Source organism: Tiliqua scincoides, chromosome 4 (assembly GCF_035046505.1).
Source record: "Tiliqua scincoides isolate rTilSci1 chromosome 4, rTilSci1.hap2, whole genome shotgun sequence".
NCBI lineage: Eukaryota > Metazoa > Chordata > Lepidosauria > Squamata > Scincidae > Tiliqua > Tiliqua scincoides.
Window position 1 is genome coordinate 77,131,387 of NC_089824.1, and position 20,262 is coordinate 77,151,648.

Genomic DNA, 20,262 nt, shown 5'->3' on the forward strand with positions numbered 1-20,262 from the left:
TCCCTGATGGCTCCATCCATACAGGTTCAAGTGATTAAGAGCCCAATCCTATGCCTGTCTACTCAGAAGTAAGTCCCATTACAGTCAATGGAACTTACACCCAGGAAAGTGTGGATAAGATTGCAGCCTGAAGCTGCAATCCTATACACACTTACCTAGGAGTAAGTCCCATTGACTTACTTCTAAGTAGATATGCATAGGAGTGGGCTGTAAAAATCCTCCAGGTTCTTGACCATATTGAGGAGCCTTACACGTGTGCTGCTGTATCTGTGCAGACCCCTGTCACGCTGCCACTGAACTCACAGGCATTGGGGCTGATGGCAGCTGGTGTGATCCTGCTTTGGCTTCTGTGTGTTCAGCAAGTTTGTGGGGGAAACATGTTTGCACTCATGCTCACCTGTGCTGTCGGTATAGTAGATGCAAAGTATTACTCTGACAAAAACAGAACCATTTGAGGGAATCAAATCTTCTGCTTCAAAAAGTGTGTGTCAAAATTCACTATTTGGTCACCCAGACTGTTGTCCTTGCATATTCTGAATGGTTCCAAGGGTCAGCCTTGCTGTTTTACATTGGCTTTATATCATAAAATATCACAACTGTTACTCTAATATCAGTGGTGAGAAGCGACACAGAAAAGAAAAAGATGTGATTGCTATTATCAGGTAGTAGGCCCAATCCTATCCAATTTTCCAGTGCTGGTGCAGCTGTGCCAATGGGGTGTGCACTGCATCCTATGGTGGGGAGGCAGTCACAGAGGCCTCCTCAAGGTATGGGAACATTTGTTGCCTTACCTCCAGGCTGTATTGCAGCTGCACCGATGCTGGATTGGATTGGGCCTTCATTCTTTCAACAGTTGAAAGGGTGAGGGATGACTGCAGCCAAAACATGCTAACACACCATCAGAAACAGTTCACTTTGTCCTAAACAATACATAAATTATATATGTATTTCTAAACATTACATATTCAATATTACATTACATAGGGAATGTTTAAACAAGTAAACTGTCTTGGATGGTGCTGTCTACCCAACCTACAAATGTCATCCCAGAGCAAAAAGAAACTGTGAAAGGAGTAGCATTTGTGGAAATAGTTGTTAGCCAGCCATTTTGGGAATAAAATGTAGGTCCTTAGTCTTCACCCTCTGACTCCACTATCAGTCAGATATCTAGCTACTGATCAGAGTTATAAGTCATGGGTACAAACAACCACATCAAGTCGGCAGTCCTATACATAGTTGTCTGGAAGTAAGTCCTGTTGAACTCAGTAGGACTTACTTCCACATACAAGAAGTTAATACCAAAATGTAGACATGGCCTTAGTCCATGTCATAACTAAGAGAGCAATAACTCAATACGAAACACATTTAATTAGATGTAAGGCCTGTGGATTTTGGAGGCGCTAATTCCCAATAATGCTTAGGACTGCAGCTGTAAAGAGCTTGGGAGCAAATGTACCAATTGTAGTTTGAATTTTAGCTCTAGAAGAAAAGTAGTATGAAAGGAAAAGTCATATGAAGGAAAAGCTCTTCATTAACATATGAAAAGTATGAAGAAAATTGAATGCTGCCACTACACCACTGATCTTCACATAACATGAACATTTGTTACATGGGATTTGTGTGCTTGTATGGTGCCACTCTGTAGTGTTATTCCAGCTAAAATAAATTTTGTATTTGCACTGCAGGTGCAGGAAATGCAAAAAATACTTTAAATATGAAACACCCTTTGCAAAGTTAAAAAAGAACTCGAAATCCATTAAGCTAAACTGTGGGACAGCACAAACACCCTCATTCTAGACAGGAAGGGGCGGTTTCATCTTGGAAAAGCTTTTAGAGAAGGACTGTGTGCAATTAGACCAATTACCTAATTAAGAACTAATTAGCAAAAGAACATTGGCCCAGAAATGATAGTTATCCCAGAGGGAATGTACATGATGAAGTGAACATGGTTCAGCCAAGAAAAGTCAGTTTGGAGTGTGATTGATGGAGATAAATGACTAAAGCTGCAATCCTTTACTCACGTACCTTGGAGCACCTTCCATTTATTAACTCAATGTGGTGTGGCTTACTTCTGAGTAGACATACACAGACTTGCATTGTAAGAACACTAAAAAGAGACAGGACCTATTCTTACCTTCCTGAGAGTAAACCCCATTGAACATGCCCAATTGGGCTATCAACGCCATCTTGCAGGATATCTATTATGACATTACTTTTAAAAATGGAATTTCATCTACTTTTATGTTGCTACCCAGTTTGTGAGATCCTTCCGCACATCTTTGCAAGATACAAATGGAAAGGGATAGCCGGGGTAAACCTGTTGCAGCAAAATTAATGGGCAGCCAAATCCAACGTAAATCTCAATTGTGGCAATGCAGTGGTGCTGGCCATGCTGCATCCTTGGGGGGTTGGGTGCTCGAGGTCTACTAGAGGTAAAAGAACATTTGTCCTCTTGCTCCAGGGTAAGCCTCAGTAGTTGCAACAAGTCAACTTGGATCTGCTTGTGCAAGTCTGTGTTGATCTGTGCAGGAGGATCAGCCCTGGGAAAGGGGTTGGGACTTAGGGTGCACCTCCACTGAAACCAACCACCGACTTGGCCAGATCTGCCCACACCCTGCCCCATCTCCTCCCGATTCTGCTCTCTTTGGATCCTACCCTATGAATCTTGTGACACAAATAAAACCTGTTTTTTTAAAGCAGGAGCCTGCAACATGCACTGAGAACTGCCACCTACTGATAGGGAATGTGTATATAATCAAAAAGAAAAACTGATCAAAGTCTGCCATCTACTGTCACTGTATAAAATGGCTGCCATAAAACTGAGCAAAACGGCATATGCTGCAAAATAATGCCCACCCTTAAACATGGCTGCTTTCCAACAGAACAATTCCTATTTTTTCAATAGGAATAACGAAGAACGTGTCATAATTTTGTTTGTTTTGAAAGGGCAATAATACTTTTTAACTGTAAGAAACAAGAAGAAAGGGCCAATCACTGGACCTTTTATTTGAGCTTTTGATATGGCTTTAGTAGCTTTGAACATCCAGTATAAATAAAAAAAATGTGAATATTCAATAGCTTCACTCCTAAACATACAGATGAAGGAATGTTCCATTTGAATTTAGTGAGAATACTTCTCAGTAAACATGCTAAACATCCCTGACCTTAACATATTTCAGCTCACAAAGTGCCACCTCTTATGAGCCACCCACAGCATGGCCACTTGTGACAAAACTATGTGGGTGGAACTTCACATTGTGAGAACCTCCCTTTTGGTTAGAAATGGCCCTGTTCATGTTCCTGCAACAAGGGTAGTTGCAAAATCAGACAGATTTGGACAGGGTATCTGTCTGCAATTGTTACCTGTGTCAGAATCCAGTACTTAAACTACGTAGTATATCTTATTTCTGAGGTAAAAAACCAGATCAAGTGGAATAGTGTGAGAGTTTTGTTTGAAAGGCTCTCCTTCTACAAGGGATTATAAAATGGTCAATGGCATACACTTGGATGTGTGGTGTAAGCAACTGCTCATCCCTATTTTACAGTCCAATCTTAAAACTTACCAGCTGTCTTCTGACTGGTCCCCCCGCTGGTGCTGACTGCCACAAAGCAGTCAGCACCAGTTGCAAAAGGCACTCCAGCAGCATGCTACACAGTGTGCTGCTGGCCACGCTGATGAGAAAGGCTGTAAATTCCCACCCATGTCATCATGTCTCCCACCAAGCGTCAGAGCAGGTAAGTCAGCAGGGGAGATGAGGGGGCAGGGGAGGGGGATAAGCAGATTGGTCCCAGGAGGGAGCAGTGTCGACCGCACTGCCCATCCCCTCCCTGGGCACAATCCTGTTGTGTGGGTCAATGCAGACTTGCAACAGCAAAATATTGCAAGTCCAAGCAAACTTGTCCTTGCTTCGGAGGTTTACCCCCCAAGTAAGAGAACAATTATTCCCTTACCTAGAGGAGACCTCTGCATTTTGGAGACCATTTGACACTGCTGCATCAACAGCGGGAGGGAGGCAGCAGAAAGGATACGATTGGGTTGTTAGTGTGTTTTTATCATCACTGATAAAACTCAATGTATTCCTATGGCCTTTTAGAAGGAGATCTAGAAGGAGATCTAGAAAGAAATAACTTTTTATGTAATAATAACCAGAAAAAGACGCTCAAACTTTATCTCTCTCTATTTACACGTCTGCAAACGGTAAGCGCTCAGCTATACAGTAAGAGTATACAGTAACAGAGGCCCAGTGGAAGTGTATACCGCAAAGGAAGAAGGACTCCACTAAGTCCAGGAGCGTGCCCGCATGGCTAACCAGCCAAGTTAGAGAGGCCGTAAAGGGCAAGGAAGCTTCCTTCCATAAATGGAAGTCTTGCCCTAATGAAGAGAATAAAAAGGAACATAAACTGTGGCAAAAGAAATGTAAGACAGTGATACAGGAGGCCAAGAGAGACTATGAGGAACACATCAATAATAATAATAACAATAACAATAACAATAATTAAAAGGAATAATAAAAGCTTCTTCAAATATGTTAGAAGCAGGAAACCCGCCAGAGAAGCGGTTGGCCCTCTGGGTGGTGAGGGAGGGAAAGGGGAGATAAAAGGAGACTTAGAGATGGCAGAGAAATTGAATGAGTTCTTTGCATTTGTCTTCACGGTAGAAGACCTCAGGCAGATACCACTGCCCAAATGGCCCCTCCTGACCAAAGAATTAAGTCAGATAGAGGTTAAAAGAGAAGATGTTTCAGACCTAATTGATAAGTTAAAGATCAATAAGTCACCGGGCCTTGATGGCATCCAACCAAGAGTTATAAAGGAATTGAAGAAAGAAGTTGCTGAGCTCTTGACTAAGATATGTAACTTGTCCCTCAAAACGGTCACGGTGCCAGAGGATTGGAGGATAGCAAATGTTACACCGATCTTTAAAAAGGGAAGGAAGGGGGACCTGGGAAATTATAGGCCGGTCAGCCGAACATCTATACCGGGTAAGATGGTGGAATGCCTCATCAAAGATAGAATCTCAAACCATATAGACAAACAAGCCTTGCTGAGGGAGAATCAGCATGACTTCTGTAAGGGTAAGTCTTGCCTCACGAACCTTATAGAATTCTTTGAAAAGGTCAACAGGCATGTGGATGCGGGAGAACCCATGGACATTATATATCTGGACTTTCAGAAGGCGAGTGACACGGTCCCTCACCAAAGGCTGCTGAAAAAACTCCATAGTCAGGGAATTAGAGGGCAGGTCCTCTCGTGGATTGAGAACTAGCTGAAGACCAGAAAACAGAGAGTGGGTGTCAATGGGCAATTTTCACAATGGAGAGAGGTGAAAAGCGGTGTGCCCCAAGGATCTGTCCTGGGACCGGTGCTTTTCAACCTCTTCATAAATGACCTGGAGACAGGGGTGAGCAGTGAGGTGGCTAAGTTTGCAGATAACACCAAACCTTTCCAAGTGGTGAAGACCAGAAGTGATTGTGAGGAGCTCCAGAAGGATCTCTCCAAACTGGCAGAAAGGGCAGCAAAATGGGCAGATGCGTTTCAATGTCAGTAAGTGTAAAGTCATGCACATTGGGGCAAAAAATCAAAACTTCACATATAGGCTGATGGGTTCTGAGCTGTCTGTGACAGATCAGGAGAGAGATCTTGGGGTGGTGGTGGACAAGTCGATGAAAGTGTCGACCCAATGTGCGGCGGCAGTGAAGAAGGCCAATTCTATGCTTGGGATCATTAGAAAAGGTATTGAGAACAAAACAGCTAATATTATAATGCTGTTGTACAAATCTATGGTAAGGCCACATCTGGAGTATTGCGTCCAGTTCTGGTCGCCACATCTCAAAAAGGATATAATGGAAAGGGAAAAGGTGCAAAAGAGGGCAACTACGATGATTGCTGGGCTGGGGCACCTTCCTTATGAGGCAAGGCTACAGCATTTGGGCCTCTTCAGCCTAGAAAAGAGACGCCTGAGGGGGGACGTGATTGAGACATACAAAATTATGCATGGGAAGGATAAAGTGGATAGAGAGATGCTCTTTACACTCTCACATAACGCCAGAACCAGGGGACATCCACTAAAATTGAGTGTTGGGAGAGTTAGGACAAAAGAAAATATTTCTTTACTCAGCATGTGGTTGGTCTGTGGAACTCCTTGCCGCAGGATGTGGTGATGGCGTCTGGCCTGGACGCCTTTAAAAGGGGATTGGACAAGTTTCTGGAGGAAAAATCCATTACGGGGTACAAGCCATGATATGTATGCGCAACCTCCTGATTTTAGAAATGGGTTATGTCAGAATGCCAGATGCAAGGGAGGGCACCAGGATGAGGTCTCTTGTTATCTGGTGTGCTCCCTGGGGCATTTGGTGGGCCGCTGTGAGATACAGGAAGCTGGACTAGATGGGCCTATGGCCTGATCCAGTGGGGATGTTCTTATGTTCTCCTTGCAGGGCAGTTGATGGCAACTGTATATTGCAAAGTGCAGGAGCTGAACTCTTTGTTGGGTAATTAGCAGCTACAGTCTCTGATTTTTGAATAGCCACAGGTAATCTTTCCATCACCCTTTGGCGACCCAGCAAAAATCACGTCGTGACCCACCAGTGGGTCCTGACCCACAGTTTGGGAACCCCTGCAGTGTAAAAGACTTGGAGGACTACAGTCCCCTTCCGCTGCACGAAGTGGGCTTGATCCTACACGACTGATCATGCTACAAACTACTTACTTGCTCTTTCCACCCAGGAGCAAGGCCCACGCTAAACTCAGTGGGGTTATTTCAGAGCAGCAAATGACCACCACGGTGCTGCTGCCAGGGACGTTCGGGGGTGGGGAGGCAGAGCTCTTGGAAAAGCGCCGCCGCAGGAGGCGCGCGAGCACTCAGAACCCCTCCCGAGGGGAGGCTCTGCCTCACCTGCCTCCCGCCCAGCGCACGTCCTGGCTACGGCGGTGCTTGGGCGCAGGCAGCCCTTGCGTCTGGGTGCGGAGAGCAACAAGGCACGCAGGGCTCTAGGGCCTGCCGGCGCTTCCTCCTGCCGGGGCGGGCCGGCGCCTGCGCATCCCGAAGCGGGAGGGGTCCGTTCCGCTCCGCTCCGCTCCCCGCCCGCGCCGAGCTCTTGCTGCAGCCGCGCCATTCCGGACAGAGGCAGGTGCGGTGCTGGCGGGCGGGGAGCGCCCTGGCGCGTTTGCGCAGGTGCCCCCTCTGCAGCCTCCTCTCCGCGGCCTCCCTGCCGGCCCTCTGACCAGCCAGCATCCCCTCCGCGTGGCTGCGCTTCTCCGCGCCCGACCTCTTTCGTGTTCGCTGCCCTTCCTGCCCCCTCCTCGGAGCCAGCCGGTTCTCTCCCCGCCCCTCCCGCATGTGCCCTCGTTGCAGTGGCGCCTCTTTCTCTCCAGCGTACCTCCCTCGTCCTCCTCCAGGTTGCTGCCTGGCCGGGTGACTCCTCCTGGCCTTTTGCTACCTGGCTAGATGACCTACCACGTGGCTGCTACCTGGCCAGGTAGCAGGAGGAGGAGTCTTCTGGCCAGGTAGCAACCACCAGGCAGCTCACCTGGGCAGGAAGCAGGAGGAGGAGTCACCTGGCCAGGTGACCTTCCTGTGGTTGATACCTGGCAGGGTGACTTCTCCTTTTGCTGCCTCACCAGGTGACATCTCCTCTGCTTGGTGACTTTCTTGAGCAGTGTTTCTCAACGTCCCCCCCCCCCAATTCTCACAGTCCACCTATTGAAAGTACCATTGGAAGTAACTGGTGATGATGTCCGCACCAGTTGCTTCCGGACTGTGAGGCCAGATGCAATGTGACAAACACCAGGAAGAGGGTCAGGATGGACAGGAGAGCTTTTTCAAGCTTGCGAAAAGCGCACTTTGTAGCTCTGCCCACCAAGCCTCCTACCACTGTTCATCATGTCACGTCACCCGTCTCACTGCCTGCTGGCAGATGTCTGGGGGTCCTGTGAGTGCCACCAGACACCGCCTCAAGTGCCACGGATTGAGGAACAATGTTTTAGAGCCCTCTAGTTCTTCCTTCTCTGTTTGCTGGCACACTATGCCCATCCCACCCACTCTCCTCCTGTCACCCTAATTTTTTCAGCACTCCATCTTGTACTAAGAACATCACTCCCCCTTTCCCTTTATCCTCAGACATCAACCCTTTCAGAACGCCCAGATATCTCTTCACTCACACCTGTGTGTTTCCTCACCTTCGGTTCTGTCACCCGGCTTCTCATTTGCTCCCAGTCACTGGTCACAAAATAGCCCTGTCTGCTCCATCTTCACTGGTTCCCTCCCTATTCTCACCCCTGTTTCTTGAACCTGCTGTAAGACATTTAAATGGTGTTGAGATCTCATTTACCTATGTTTATTAATGATGTTTGAACAAAATTAAATGGAGGTGATACAAGCTGAAAATGCTATTGATGGATATTAGCTGACAGCCCAAGCCTATTCACAGTTTCCTGGGAGTAAGCTCCATTGACTCTAATGGGACTTACTTCTGAGTAGACATGCATAGGATTGGGCTCTGAGATGTCATTTATTCTAAAAATCTCTTAAGAGGTAAAAGTAACCGTTTTGTATTAGTATTTTGATATTTTTTTTACTTCATACTTACTGGAAGTGTGTATTTAAATATTTGTTAACTGCTTAGTTAAACAAATTTGAAAACTGAACTTCGTGCTTTGAGAAAATAAGTTCTTGCCTTTGAAATCTTGCGATACTAGAACATTGCTAGTCATTTTAAGATGCTGCAGGAGCTGGTGGTGTTTTTGCTAAAACAACCTACATTCTTCTGCAGTTCAAATATGGAGAAAGTCTTTTTAAAAGAAGCACCCTTTCCCCTACCTAGCAGATGTGGAGTTAGCCCTGAGGAAGAGTTATGGTTTAAAGATGTTCATGTCCCAACCATTTAATTTTTTTGTGGGGTAGTATAATTACTTTCATTGCACTCTGTACATGAATGAAAATAATATGTAGTTTTGCATGGGATGAAAGAAGATTTACTCTGAAAAGGAATTCACAGTGACTCACATTCATCCACACATTTTTCTATCATGGTCTGTAAAAAGTCTAGTTTCAACTTTTGAGAACAAGCTCTCCCATTGTCATAGTAGCTTAATAATGATCAATGCCCTCACATAGCGAGTAATTAATTGAAATACTTTTGTTATGTTTTGGCATGTTTGCCAGTGGCTACTTAGATAATTGTTTTGAAAATATCTTTAAAATGCACTCTTTGTTCACAAAGCATTCCATCTGTTGTTTTAGTCGCTGCTTAGAGATAGACTCAGGACTGGCCTTGCTGTGACGCTACCAGATATGGTCATGTGGAGCAGCACCCTTGGAGGATGGTGAACAGACTGCTGCTCCTGTGGGAGCTCTGATCCTGGCTTGCCCGGCGCAAGCTAGAAGAGGATTGCAACAGTGGCAGCCCTCTTCTCCATATGAAGCTGTTGGAGAGAAAAGGTCAAAAAAAGCAGCTGCAGCACCAGATCACGTCTCCCTACGCATCCGGTGCATGTGAAGCACCAAATCTGGAGCCCCCACTTCTGTTCCTTACTGAAGCAAAGCGTGCAGGCTCTCTCCTGTGCTGCTTCTGTTTGAAGTGAACAGGAGCAGCACATTCTGGGAAGCAGCGCAGAGGAGGGAGGGAGGCTGTGCACAGAGCTTCAAAAGGGAAAGGGGATGGGGGTGCCTCTCTCCCTAGACACAGGGGATATCTCCTCTCCTATCTACTTACCAGAGTGCTCTATGCAGCCTTTCCTCTGCTTAACTTCTGTTTGAAACGAACAGAAGCAGCACATTCTTCTCAGCATGCACTGCTTCTGTTCATATTAAACCAAAGCCATGCAGAGAAGCATATGTGGATATGGACCTCTGGTAAGTAAAGGGAGGTGGGGTGTAGATGCCTCTCTTCCCCCTCCCTAGCCATTGGTGCTTACTGCCCTCCCCCACCTGTTTGATTGCTGACATGCTTGCCTGCCTGCCCTCCCCCTCATCCACAGAGGTGTGAGAGTGGCCCAGCTTAGTGGCTGCAAAATTGGGAGGAGGATTCAGGTGCCATGGGGGCATGAGCTGCCACTGGGTAGAGTACCAGCTAGCTAGAGGTAACCCATAACAGTTATCCCTTGATTAAGAGAAGGGAGTAGAAACAGCCCAATCCTAACTAACTTTCTAGCACTGACGCAGCCATGCCAGTGTGGCATGCAGTCATCCTGCGTTGAGGGGCCAGTCATGGAGCCAACCTCAAGGTAAGGGAATGTTTATTGCAAGGGCTGTATTGCGACGGCATCCATGCTGGAATGTTGGATAGGATTAGGCTGTAAGATAACTGCAAGTTCAAATTTTTAGATGTATTCATAATTATGTATGCTGATAATCATAATTTTTTTTTTTTGTAAATAACCATGATTGTTTCCTAAATCCCACTTTCAGAATGAAACATGGCTGAAGATCCTCAAAGAAATTTCCGATCCGTCTATTATGAAAAAGTGGGATTTCGTGGTGTTGAAGAAAAGAGGTCATTGGAAATCCTTCTGAAAGATGACCGGTTGGGTATGTGTTCAGTATTTCCACAAGGAGAGGTTGATTCTTAGGGAATGCAGAGCCACTACTTCTTGTAATTAAAATAATGTGAATTTGAAAATAGGGTAATTTACTCTTTGTGTATTTGTCCTTTATGCTGAAATTCTTTTTACTGTCTATAGAAGCTAGACACTGTGTTGGTGTGTTATATACTTGGGAGGTAGGGTGATTTCATCCCAATGCATGGACTGGCTCCAAATACAAGCTGATACTGAGTCAGCAGACAAACAGTGGCTTGTCTGCATCAGGGATTAAATCCCACTGAACCTATTGAGACTCCTGAGTATTGTTTTTATTTATTTTTTATTATTGTACAAGGCAGTGTACAAGGTTCTCCCCCTGTTTAACATCACAGCAATCCTGTAATACATTGGGGTGAGATAGTGATTGAATGACTGTTGTTGACACTGTGCCCTGCAAGATGTGTCTTGATTACAGGAGCCCCATGGTCAGTATTGGAGAACAGAGATGCTTATAATAGCCGCCTTGAGTCCCTCTGGGGAGAAAGGAAGTGTAGAAATAAAGTTAATAATAAGTTAATAATAATACACTTTAAGTTTTGAAACATGTTTTGTTTCTTCTTAGATATCGAGAAGCTTTGCACATTTAGTCAAAGATTTCCTCTCCCATCCATGTATCGGACCCTGGTGTGGAAGGTCCTTTTAGGTATGGCAATGCATGAAGACCAATTTCTTGGTTATAAATGTAACAGTGACTTACAACATGTGGGATCATGATAGGATCTTAGAACAGAAGCATTGGCCTTTTCCCCTTCCAGGGTACCCAGACAACTAGCAGCTGAGGGACTGAGGTTGGGAAACATTACTACCTAGCACTCAAGGGGGGAATTTTCAGTCGCCTGTGCTCCGTCCTTGTGCACTGCTCTGTGCTAGAATGCCAGTCATTGTCACAAGCTACGTTTTGTCCCAAGTTTCAGCCTTTAAAAGAGGGCCATAGAACACATGCTTTGTAAGCAGGAGGACCTCGGTTGAAGCATCTGTCCTCTCTAGTTTAAAGAATATCAGGTACCAAGCCCAGGAAAGTCCTCTGTCTGAGGTCTTGGAGAGAGCCATTGTTGGTCTGGAGAGACACCAGTAAATTAGATGGACTAATGATCTGGTTTAGTACAGTCAAAATATAAGTTCAAAATATCCAATGTTTAGACTGTATTAGTAGAGGTGTGCTTTTTTAATTTTGTTTTTAGCAGATTTGTTTTGGACAAAAATGAGAAGTGCAGAAAGATGTGTTTTCATTCCAAAGGTGCATTTTTATAAATTAGAATTGCTTTAAAAATGTACTAGGTAGGTGATATAGGTGGTATAGTGTCAGCAGATGCAGCCACATGCATATAGAGGTGTTAGAGAATAGGTAAAGAATGTATTGGTATGACTGCTAGATATCTTTGTCTGATTTTTAGTAGGCGCAAACATCCCCATGATTTATATAATATATGAGCTATATATATATAGTTCCTATATTATATAAATCATAGAGATTGTTTGCTTTTTTTCTTTTGCTTGTTTTATTTGTTGTCTGTGATGGCAATAAAGGTTTCTGATCTGCAAAGGTAGAGGTGTAAGAAAATAGTGTTTTTTGTTGTTGTTTTTTTTGCAGATTTGTCAGGTTTTTATTTTTAACAAAAATGAAAAGTCCAGAAAGTGGTGATATGTGTTTTTATTTTGTTATCACCAAAAAAAACCCCTGTCTGTTCATTAGTAATCAGGAAAATTTTTGGTTATCTTTATACCAAATGTCACATTTTATTTGTTGTACAAGTACTGTAGTATTTCTACTATCTTTAGAGTCTATCAGACCAGATAGACGCTTTTTGCATTTATTGATCCTTATGTTGCTGTCTTTCATATTAATGCGTATCCGTGATATGTAATTGCATTAATATGCACACCCGAAGAAGGAGATTCAAAGAAACGTTGTATTTCCATGGGTCTTTGGGCTTTTGGCAAGCTATGAGGAAATGAGCCAAGAAGTAAGTTACCTTCTTAACCCATTTTTGCCCAGCCCACAGGTGTACAGATCCCTGTTGGTCCCTGTTGCGTATATGCAAAGTTGGGCAGAAATGGCTTAAGTGTCTGTCTGGGTTAGCATGGAAATTCCTCTGGAGTTTGTGAAGTGGAAGTATATAAAACAGCACAGCAAGAGATTTTCAACTCTTACAAGGGTTTATTGGAAGATCCTGTAGTCTGGAGACTATTGTGTGTGAACAAAGATGTCCTTTGAATCTGGCTTGAGCTTGATTCATTCTTGGCCCAACCTTGGACAGTAGAAATCTGATTTGGCTTTCATACGTTTTCTAACCTTGACTCTTGAGCAAAGATGCATCTCAGCTACCCCAGAACAAATAGGGTAACAGTCAAGCCTGATATTTAGCCCATTTAAGAAAAGAAAAAAAAAAACTTGTGGAGTGGACTGATTTAAATTTTTGCCGCCGTATCGCGTATGCTTATGTCTTGTTCTCTCTCTTTAAAGGAATTCTTCCTCCTCACCACGAGTCTCATTCATTTGTGATGAAATACCGAAAGGAGCAGTATAAGGACATATACCATGCTCTTCAAGTAATTCGCTTCATCAAGGATTCTACTCCACAGGTCGAAGTTTTTCTCCGAATTCATCAATTGGAGTCAGGAAAACTACCTCGAAGTTCGTCTTACCCATTGGTCAGTTGTGTTTTATTTACTTCTTGTAAGACATTTTGTAGAGACAAATTTTGCTCTTTTCTATCTTAAATTATGAAGGAAATGTGCAATGGAGAAGGAGCAGTATGAAACGTAGCCCATCTAGAAAGATTACATTTGGCCTACATGTAGGTACCAGGCAGGGATCTTTTTGGGGTGGGAAGGGATGGAAGCAGAATGGTTGCTACCAGCACTTATGTCCTTTGAAAGAGAGACATTGTGAAACCAACTTATTCTTGTATAATAGTTCTTGTAGTTTGCAGAATTTTTAGCAAAATGGCTTATGCATTTATTTAGTTTTCACATTTTTATACTGCCCTTCCTCCAAGGAGCACAGGGTGGTATACATGATTCCTTCCCTCCTTTTGTTCTCACAAAACCCTACCCTGTGAGGTAAGTTAAGCAAAGAGATAGAGTCTGGTCCATGGTCACTCAGGAAGCTTTATGACTGAGCAGAGATTTGAACTTGGATCTTCCAGGTTTCCCTTGTAGTTAGCAGCAAGAGGGTCAGAGCAGTCCAACTTGATTTGTCTGGTGTGTTGCTGTTGTCACAAGCAGAAATTTTGCCACTGCAACAGAGGATAGGATCAGGTTGCCCAGAGAATACAAGAGTTGCTGCCCGTTTGTCTCCTCATGATAATGAATGACTGCATTTTGGAAGTAGTGTTGACCTTCCCTTTTTATGGGATTGTCCTAAGAAAAAGTGCATTGTTCTTTATCAGGTCAAGTTTTCATTTCTGAGCTTGCATCTTGTTCTGGAGGGGTTTCTGCTAACTATCTCATTAGGCATGGAAGATGGGATTCTGAAGGGGTGGTTTGCCTTTCTGCTGTTGCCCTCACTCCTGAAAGTAGTCTCTTCGCTTACGTAGCGACACACAAGCTAGAAATGCACAGATATCCGTCACTGTAGATTTTTTTTGGATCTGAGAGGGAATTTTGCCATTTCGGAGGTTGTGGAAGCTGCCCCTTGTACAGCCTTTTGTACGTAGTTATGTGAAAATTCAAGATCAAACACTTCAGTTTTTGACCCAACATGATAGTGTATCATCTACCTAACTGGAGGTATGTCACATCATGTGCTCTGCAATGCAGCATGGCATATAAGAGAATTCTTTTCCAATACACACACACATGTGCCCGCACACACTTGTTTTCAGTATGAAACACTTCAGTAATGCTTTATGTCTCTGGTCCGCATGATCTGCAGTATTCTTCAGTCTAGACATATTGAAGGGAAAGGGTGTGGAATGCCCCAGTAACGCTATGCCTTGCCTGGTTTGCTTTACAGGAACCTGAAGATGAAATATTCCTTGCTATTGCTAAAGCTATGGAGGAAATGGTGGACGATAATGTTGATTGCTATTGGCTTGTCAGTAGTTTTGTGAACCAGTTAAATAATAAATACAAGGATTCACTGCCTCTGCTGGTAAGAATATTTTTATGTATTTCCTACTACAGATATAAAGGTGGTTCTTGTATGTTGTCCTGTTTCCGACAAGCTCTTCTGCAAATACCCCCAGACCTCAAAAACTGAATGAACAGTTGCGCTCTTGATGGGAGAGGTGCAGGAAAGCATTGTGAGGGCTTGTTTCTAGAGTATCAGTGCAATGACAGCAACTTAGTTGTGTAGTGAATGGGAGCAAGAGAAAGTCTATTCATCCCAGACAAGCAAGTGATAAACTGGATAGTCCACCAACTTCTAATAAATGTGCTGATACCTGAGGGACGTGATTAAGCTTTTGCCTTTATGTTTTTGCCCTGTTTCCAGGAATCATTTTTATAGTTATATTAAAAAAAGCCAGTCATTAGCTTCCATATTTTTGATCATGCTGTGTTTCTGGTGCAATGCACTGCACCAAAAACCCAGCATGATCAAAATAAAGAAGCTGATATCTGGCTTTTTTATATAAGTACTAACAATGATTAATAGAAAAAGGCAAAAGCAAGCAGACAACACTGAAAAGCAGCCCCAAAAGCTTTGAATGGTGAGTAGAAACTGCTGCTGTTCCCTACTAGTGCACAAGGTTTTGCTTCTTTGCTAATGAAGGAATGCTTGATTGTTAGGAAGACCTTGATGATTCTGAAACTTCTTTAAATAATTTGGGATGGGGGGAGGCAGCACAACTAGTATTCCGTGAATACTGAAAATGTTAACAACCCTGCAGTTGAATTTGAGCTTTTCAGAGCGTTATCTAATGTGACATATTTTCTGCATGTGTCAGACTGAATTTATTTTTTAAAATGCCAATTTTTTGTTTTTCAGCACCTGTGACTCTACTGTTAAACACCATAGGTGTTGAAAATGGTGTTATTTTCTCAGAAGTAAGCCCATTGTGTTCAGTAATTCTAGCTTACTTACTGGAAACAAACACCTCTACCTGTGACATACAAACAAATGACTAAGTCATTGGGGTCTTTCTGTGTATTTTAAGCACTTCTGTTCTTGTTTGTTCTGCAGCCAAAAATTCTGGAACAATACCTGAACCTTGAAGACAGCAGACTCCTAGCACATCTAAAAACATGTTCAGCAATGGCACGGCTTCCCTACAACCTTTGGTTTAGAAAGTGTTTTGCTAGTTGTCTTCCTGAATCCAGCTTGCAAAAGCAAGTATATTTGTTTGTACTCTTTCTCCTCCTCCCTGCAGCCCTTTGTTTGGATGCCTCAAGTCCCCATGGGAACTTTAGCATAACAGCTAAGATGGGCTATATAGTCTGTGGCTGGCTTTGGACTACGGCCCAAATTACACCAACTTACTCAGGTTTTTTTTCTTCAGCTGCAGAGGGCACTAATAGGGAGAGTTCTCCCAAAAGTGTATTGCCTATAAAGCACCTATACCTTCCCCTAGAAATGGGGTTATTGGTGTTTGGACAAATCCGTAATTTCTGACTTCTGACATAACTAAAAACCTGTCAGTTCTTCTGATTCTATAAAAGACTATCTCGCAGTTTGAGATAAATTTTTGATCAGGAAAGAAGAATGATTTAGTCCTGTATGTAAATGATGGACCAAGTAATTTATGGCAGTTCTGTTTCTGACTTTTTCCTAGAGTTTGGGACAAAGTAATTAGTGGTTCCTGCAAAATTCTTGTCTTTGTTGCAATTGAGATCTTATTAACCTTTAAAATGAAACTGATGGTGCTGAACAGTGCAGAAAAGATTGGGCAGTTTTTGGAAAATGTAAGTATTTTGTGCATTCTCTGGTGTGTCCTAAGAAAAGCAGAGGGTATGAGATTTATTCATTAGATTTTTCAGAGTGAGGTGCTTGCAAGATAAAGCCAATATTGGTTTTTCCCAATTTCAGAGGTTAGCAGTTAAACGTTTGCCTGTTTTTAAATATGTAGTGGCTGAATTTCAGACATGATGTCAATCATAATTTGGAATCTAATCTATGTTTTGAGCTTCCAAATGTGCAACTGGTTACCCATGGTTTAGAGCTGTTTGTTTTTGCTTTCCTTCGCACAGCACTTGACTGCAGAAGTTCATTCATTCACTCTCTTCCGTGGTGAAGAGCCTGTAGAGGTAGTCATGGCCATAACTATGGCTTATCAATTGAAATTCTGCTCTAAAGGATAGTCGTGCTTCCTTAAGCATGGTTAGGCACGATGTCTGAACTGAACCACAGTCAGTTCACAGTTCACTTGCTGAGATGTACTTTCAATTCACATTGAATTGATGCGTATTTGCAAAATGAGAACTGCTGATATGTCTGGATTTTACACTAGTGATCCCTGTTGAAAAGGAGCAGGGGCAGCTGAGCCTTCCCTTCCCCCAGCAGCCCTGGATGCTAGGGAAACTGAGGAAAATGGCTGCTGCCCTTTCTTCAGTGGCCTCATGGAGAGGAGTTGGCTGAAAAACCCTGTGTTAAATCATCTTTGCCTTCCTTCTTTTCATCCCTGACTTGGAGCAGAGGAAAGAAGCAGATTCCGCTTCATCTGCTTTTCTCCAGCTTATGAAGCTGATGTGGCAAGCTGTGATTAGCAGCACTACCTGATCTCATGGGGAGGCCAGGCATGGCTGCAGTGCAGTGACAAGGAAAAAGATAACCAGCCTTGATATTTGTAGCCAAGTGGTGGCCCCAAACAGGGCTCCTCCTTGCACTTCCTTTACTGCTCCTGTTTGAGGTCTTTCCTCCAGCAAACTGGTAGGAGAAGCAGTTATGGTCAGTTGACAATCCAGGTGAATCCAGCTTCATTTGGAATTTGACATAGGGCTGTGCGGAGGCTGGTCCTCTTCCTTCTGTTGTTCACAGGTGTGAACACAGTAAGGTCTAAGTGGCTCTTGGGAATGATTTTGTCTTTCTTCACATCTACTTCAGTGGTAGTTAAATAAATTTGCAGATGACAGAACTGTATTAAACAAGTTGATCTCTTTGTATCTGTAGTCGTGGCCACTCTCCATATTTCTCTTCCCCCATCCCTCCCATGACAGACTGGAAAAGAGGTTATGAGCAGTGGAAAAAATAATGGCTGAATATGTATGACCAGATCTTGATTTCTAGGTTCACTTTGATGCATGCAGAGACCCAATTTGCTTTCTCTTTTGCAGCCCAAACTCTTGCATATAGGGATCAGTCTCTACATTGGATGTGAACAGAAAAGCTGTCATGGGCAAAAGGGTGTGTGTGTGTTGAAGCCCCTAGTGTCTAAATGGCTCAAAGTATCTGTTTTTATCTCTTGCAGATTCCTCAAGATAACACTGATGCAATTGTGAGCAAAGCAATTGAGCTGTGGCATAAACATTGTGGGACCCCTGCCCACTCTGTCTGAGACCCATTTCAAATTATTTTTTGCTTGCCTCTCCTTCTGCCAAAGTATACAATTAAAATTTATTTATAATTGGTGACATGGCTGTAATTTCCTTATTGTGAAGTATTACTACCCCTGCGCTAAAGGCTTGCAGGACAAATGCACATGAAAGGGCATGGTTTGAATTTACTCTGAAGCTCTGAGCCTAAGCACACTTACCTGCAGGTTAGTCCCACTAACAGCAATTGAACTTAAATCTCCAAGTTAACTTGTCTGGGCAGAGACCAGAAGGCACCAAAATGAAGAACTTGATGGAAGAGTTCCTGCAGTGTTCATTTTTGATCATACATCAGACAGACATACCTTAATCCAAATACTCTGAGATGTTGATTCGGGGTAGTTTTGTAACCTATTTTTTTAATGCTCAGGAAGAGTCTATATTAGGAATAGGCAGTTCAGGAACCCAACATAGTCCCTGACCATAAGGACCCACTTCCTGCCCCCAGTCTGAAGAGCAAAGCGTTCCCTGTTCAGCTGCTCACTGCCATTTGCCTTGTAACTTACACACACAAGAGACTAAGCAGTTGAGAAGTACTGTACATAAGAGGAGAATTCTGATGATGTGCATGGTTTTTATATTGGGTTGGAGAGGGATTAAAGCACTCTTTGCCTGAGCCTCAGGTCACACGTGGTGAGTCAGCAGGCAGAGCTAGTGCTATAGACCCTTGAGGCCTTGCTTAGTTGATAAAATCCACTTTCAGAAAGGTGTCTACAGTTCGGTATGACCGTGTGTATTATGCAGTGGGTAGAAATGTTCAGTGCTGCTTCCCTTATTTTCCTTCTTGCTTGTTTCCACCTCCTATTTAGCAAGTAGAATGTTTCACCTATACTGGAAAAGGTGCCCACCCGTTTAATCTCTCAAACGTGTACAGTTTCTTCCTCCATTGCTTCTATGAAGGCTATCCTAGACAGTTCCTAAACACTTTGCTTTGACAGATTGTCCCCATGCCAGATATCTCAGCTATGTATCTCCTGGATGAAGTTCACTTCTATTTTATCTGAGTTTGAAAGTATAGTATGTACTCAGGTATCGTGGTACTGTGTTAAATAATATGAAATTCTTCCCTACGTGAATGCTGTGACTGTATAGGTTTAGAAGATGCTGGCAGAATATACTGGTCTCCTACATTTGAACCTTAAATCCTTTTGCTTTGATTATTTAGAAAACTGTCAGGATAAAAAGGGTGTCATCTTGTGGAACACACACTCCACACTCCAGTGTGCTTCTGTGAATCTTGCACTGCTGCTGATGATTAAGAATGTGTTCAGAGGATTCTCTCTATTGTGGGAGTTTTTTGGTGGTGGGGGGAGAAGGGGGCCTTCTTCCATAGCAGTGTCAATTAATGCACATGTGCTTAGTCTCACAGGTATGTGTTTTTTTTCTGAATCACTATTTTAAAGCAAAGGTGTCAGACTGTTACAAAAATATAAATATATTAGTTTCCTCTGGCAGGCTGCTCATACTTGCAGCAGTGTGAGATATTAACTGAACTGCTGAACTTTTCACACGAACAATAGCAACTTAACATCAGTGTTTTAAATGCTGAGAGAATCTTGCCACAGTGTCCAGATGTCAATCAAACGTTGCTATTTAAATGTCAGAGAAAAGTTCATCTCTAATCGCTCTGTAGTGCAGACAAAAAAAATGAGATTGCAAAGAGCATTTCCTTTTGCTTGTTCATTCTGTGGCATGCTTCTGCATCAATAAACCCTCAGCAAATTATGCACAACCAATGCATTTCCTACCATCTTTAGTTTGTTGTTGCTGTTTTTCTGCTCTGCAGAGGCTGATTTTTAACCCAACTGTGAGATTTCCCACGGGTCAGTGGTGATCCTGGCCCATGAGCCACCCAGGGCCAGGACTGCAAAATACCATCCCCCCACTGTTCATGTCTGGAGGGCTTCTGAAGGCCAGAGAGGCAGTGCTCAGTCTTCCTGGCCCTCAGAAGGCCTTCAAGACCTCTGGAAGGTCTTAAAACGTCACTTCAGATTTCTCTGAGGCATCCATACAGGAAGGCAGCGGGTGTGTGCGGCCTTTGGTGTGGCACAGCTGGGGGGGGTACCGCGGACCCCCTGGCCCTGCCATCTGAGGTCACTTTCACCTATGGGTCCCCCAGGTATGCCACTGCCAAGGGTGGAAATCTCCCAAGTGTAATCTTTGTGAAAGATATTACTTATTCACAACAGTTAAGTGATAGATTTGAAC

General features: G+C 43.5%; 1 protein-coding gene across 3 annotated transcripts; it reads left to right on the forward strand.

Moving 5' to 3' along the window:
• Positions 1-7,041: 7,041 nt before the first annotated feature.
• On the forward strand, positions 7,042-18,093 carry TBC1D7 (TBC1 domain family member 7). 3 transcript variants are annotated; one of them, XM_066625194.1, is made up of 8 exons: positions 7,042-7,126; positions 10,409-10,528; positions 11,144-11,224; positions 13,046-13,233; positions 14,540-14,677; positions 15,710-15,855; positions 16,299-16,428; positions 17,931-18,093. In XM_066625194.1, exons 2-8 carry the CDS (start codon positions 10,417-10,419, stop codon positions 18,015-18,017), a joined length of 882 nt encoding a protein of 293 aa, XP_066481291.1. In that variant the 5' UTR covers positions 7,042-7,126; positions 10,409-10,416; the 3' UTR covers positions 18,018-18,093. The 3 variants fall into 3 exon arrangements, with proteins under 3 accessions (XP_066481291.1, XP_066481289.1, XP_066481290.1); XM_066625192.1 differs by having other exon boundaries at positions 7,045-7,130; XM_066625193.1 differs by lacking the exon at positions 7,042-7,126 and adding an exon at positions 9,242-9,439.
• Positions 18,094-20,262: the final 2,169 nt, after the last annotated feature.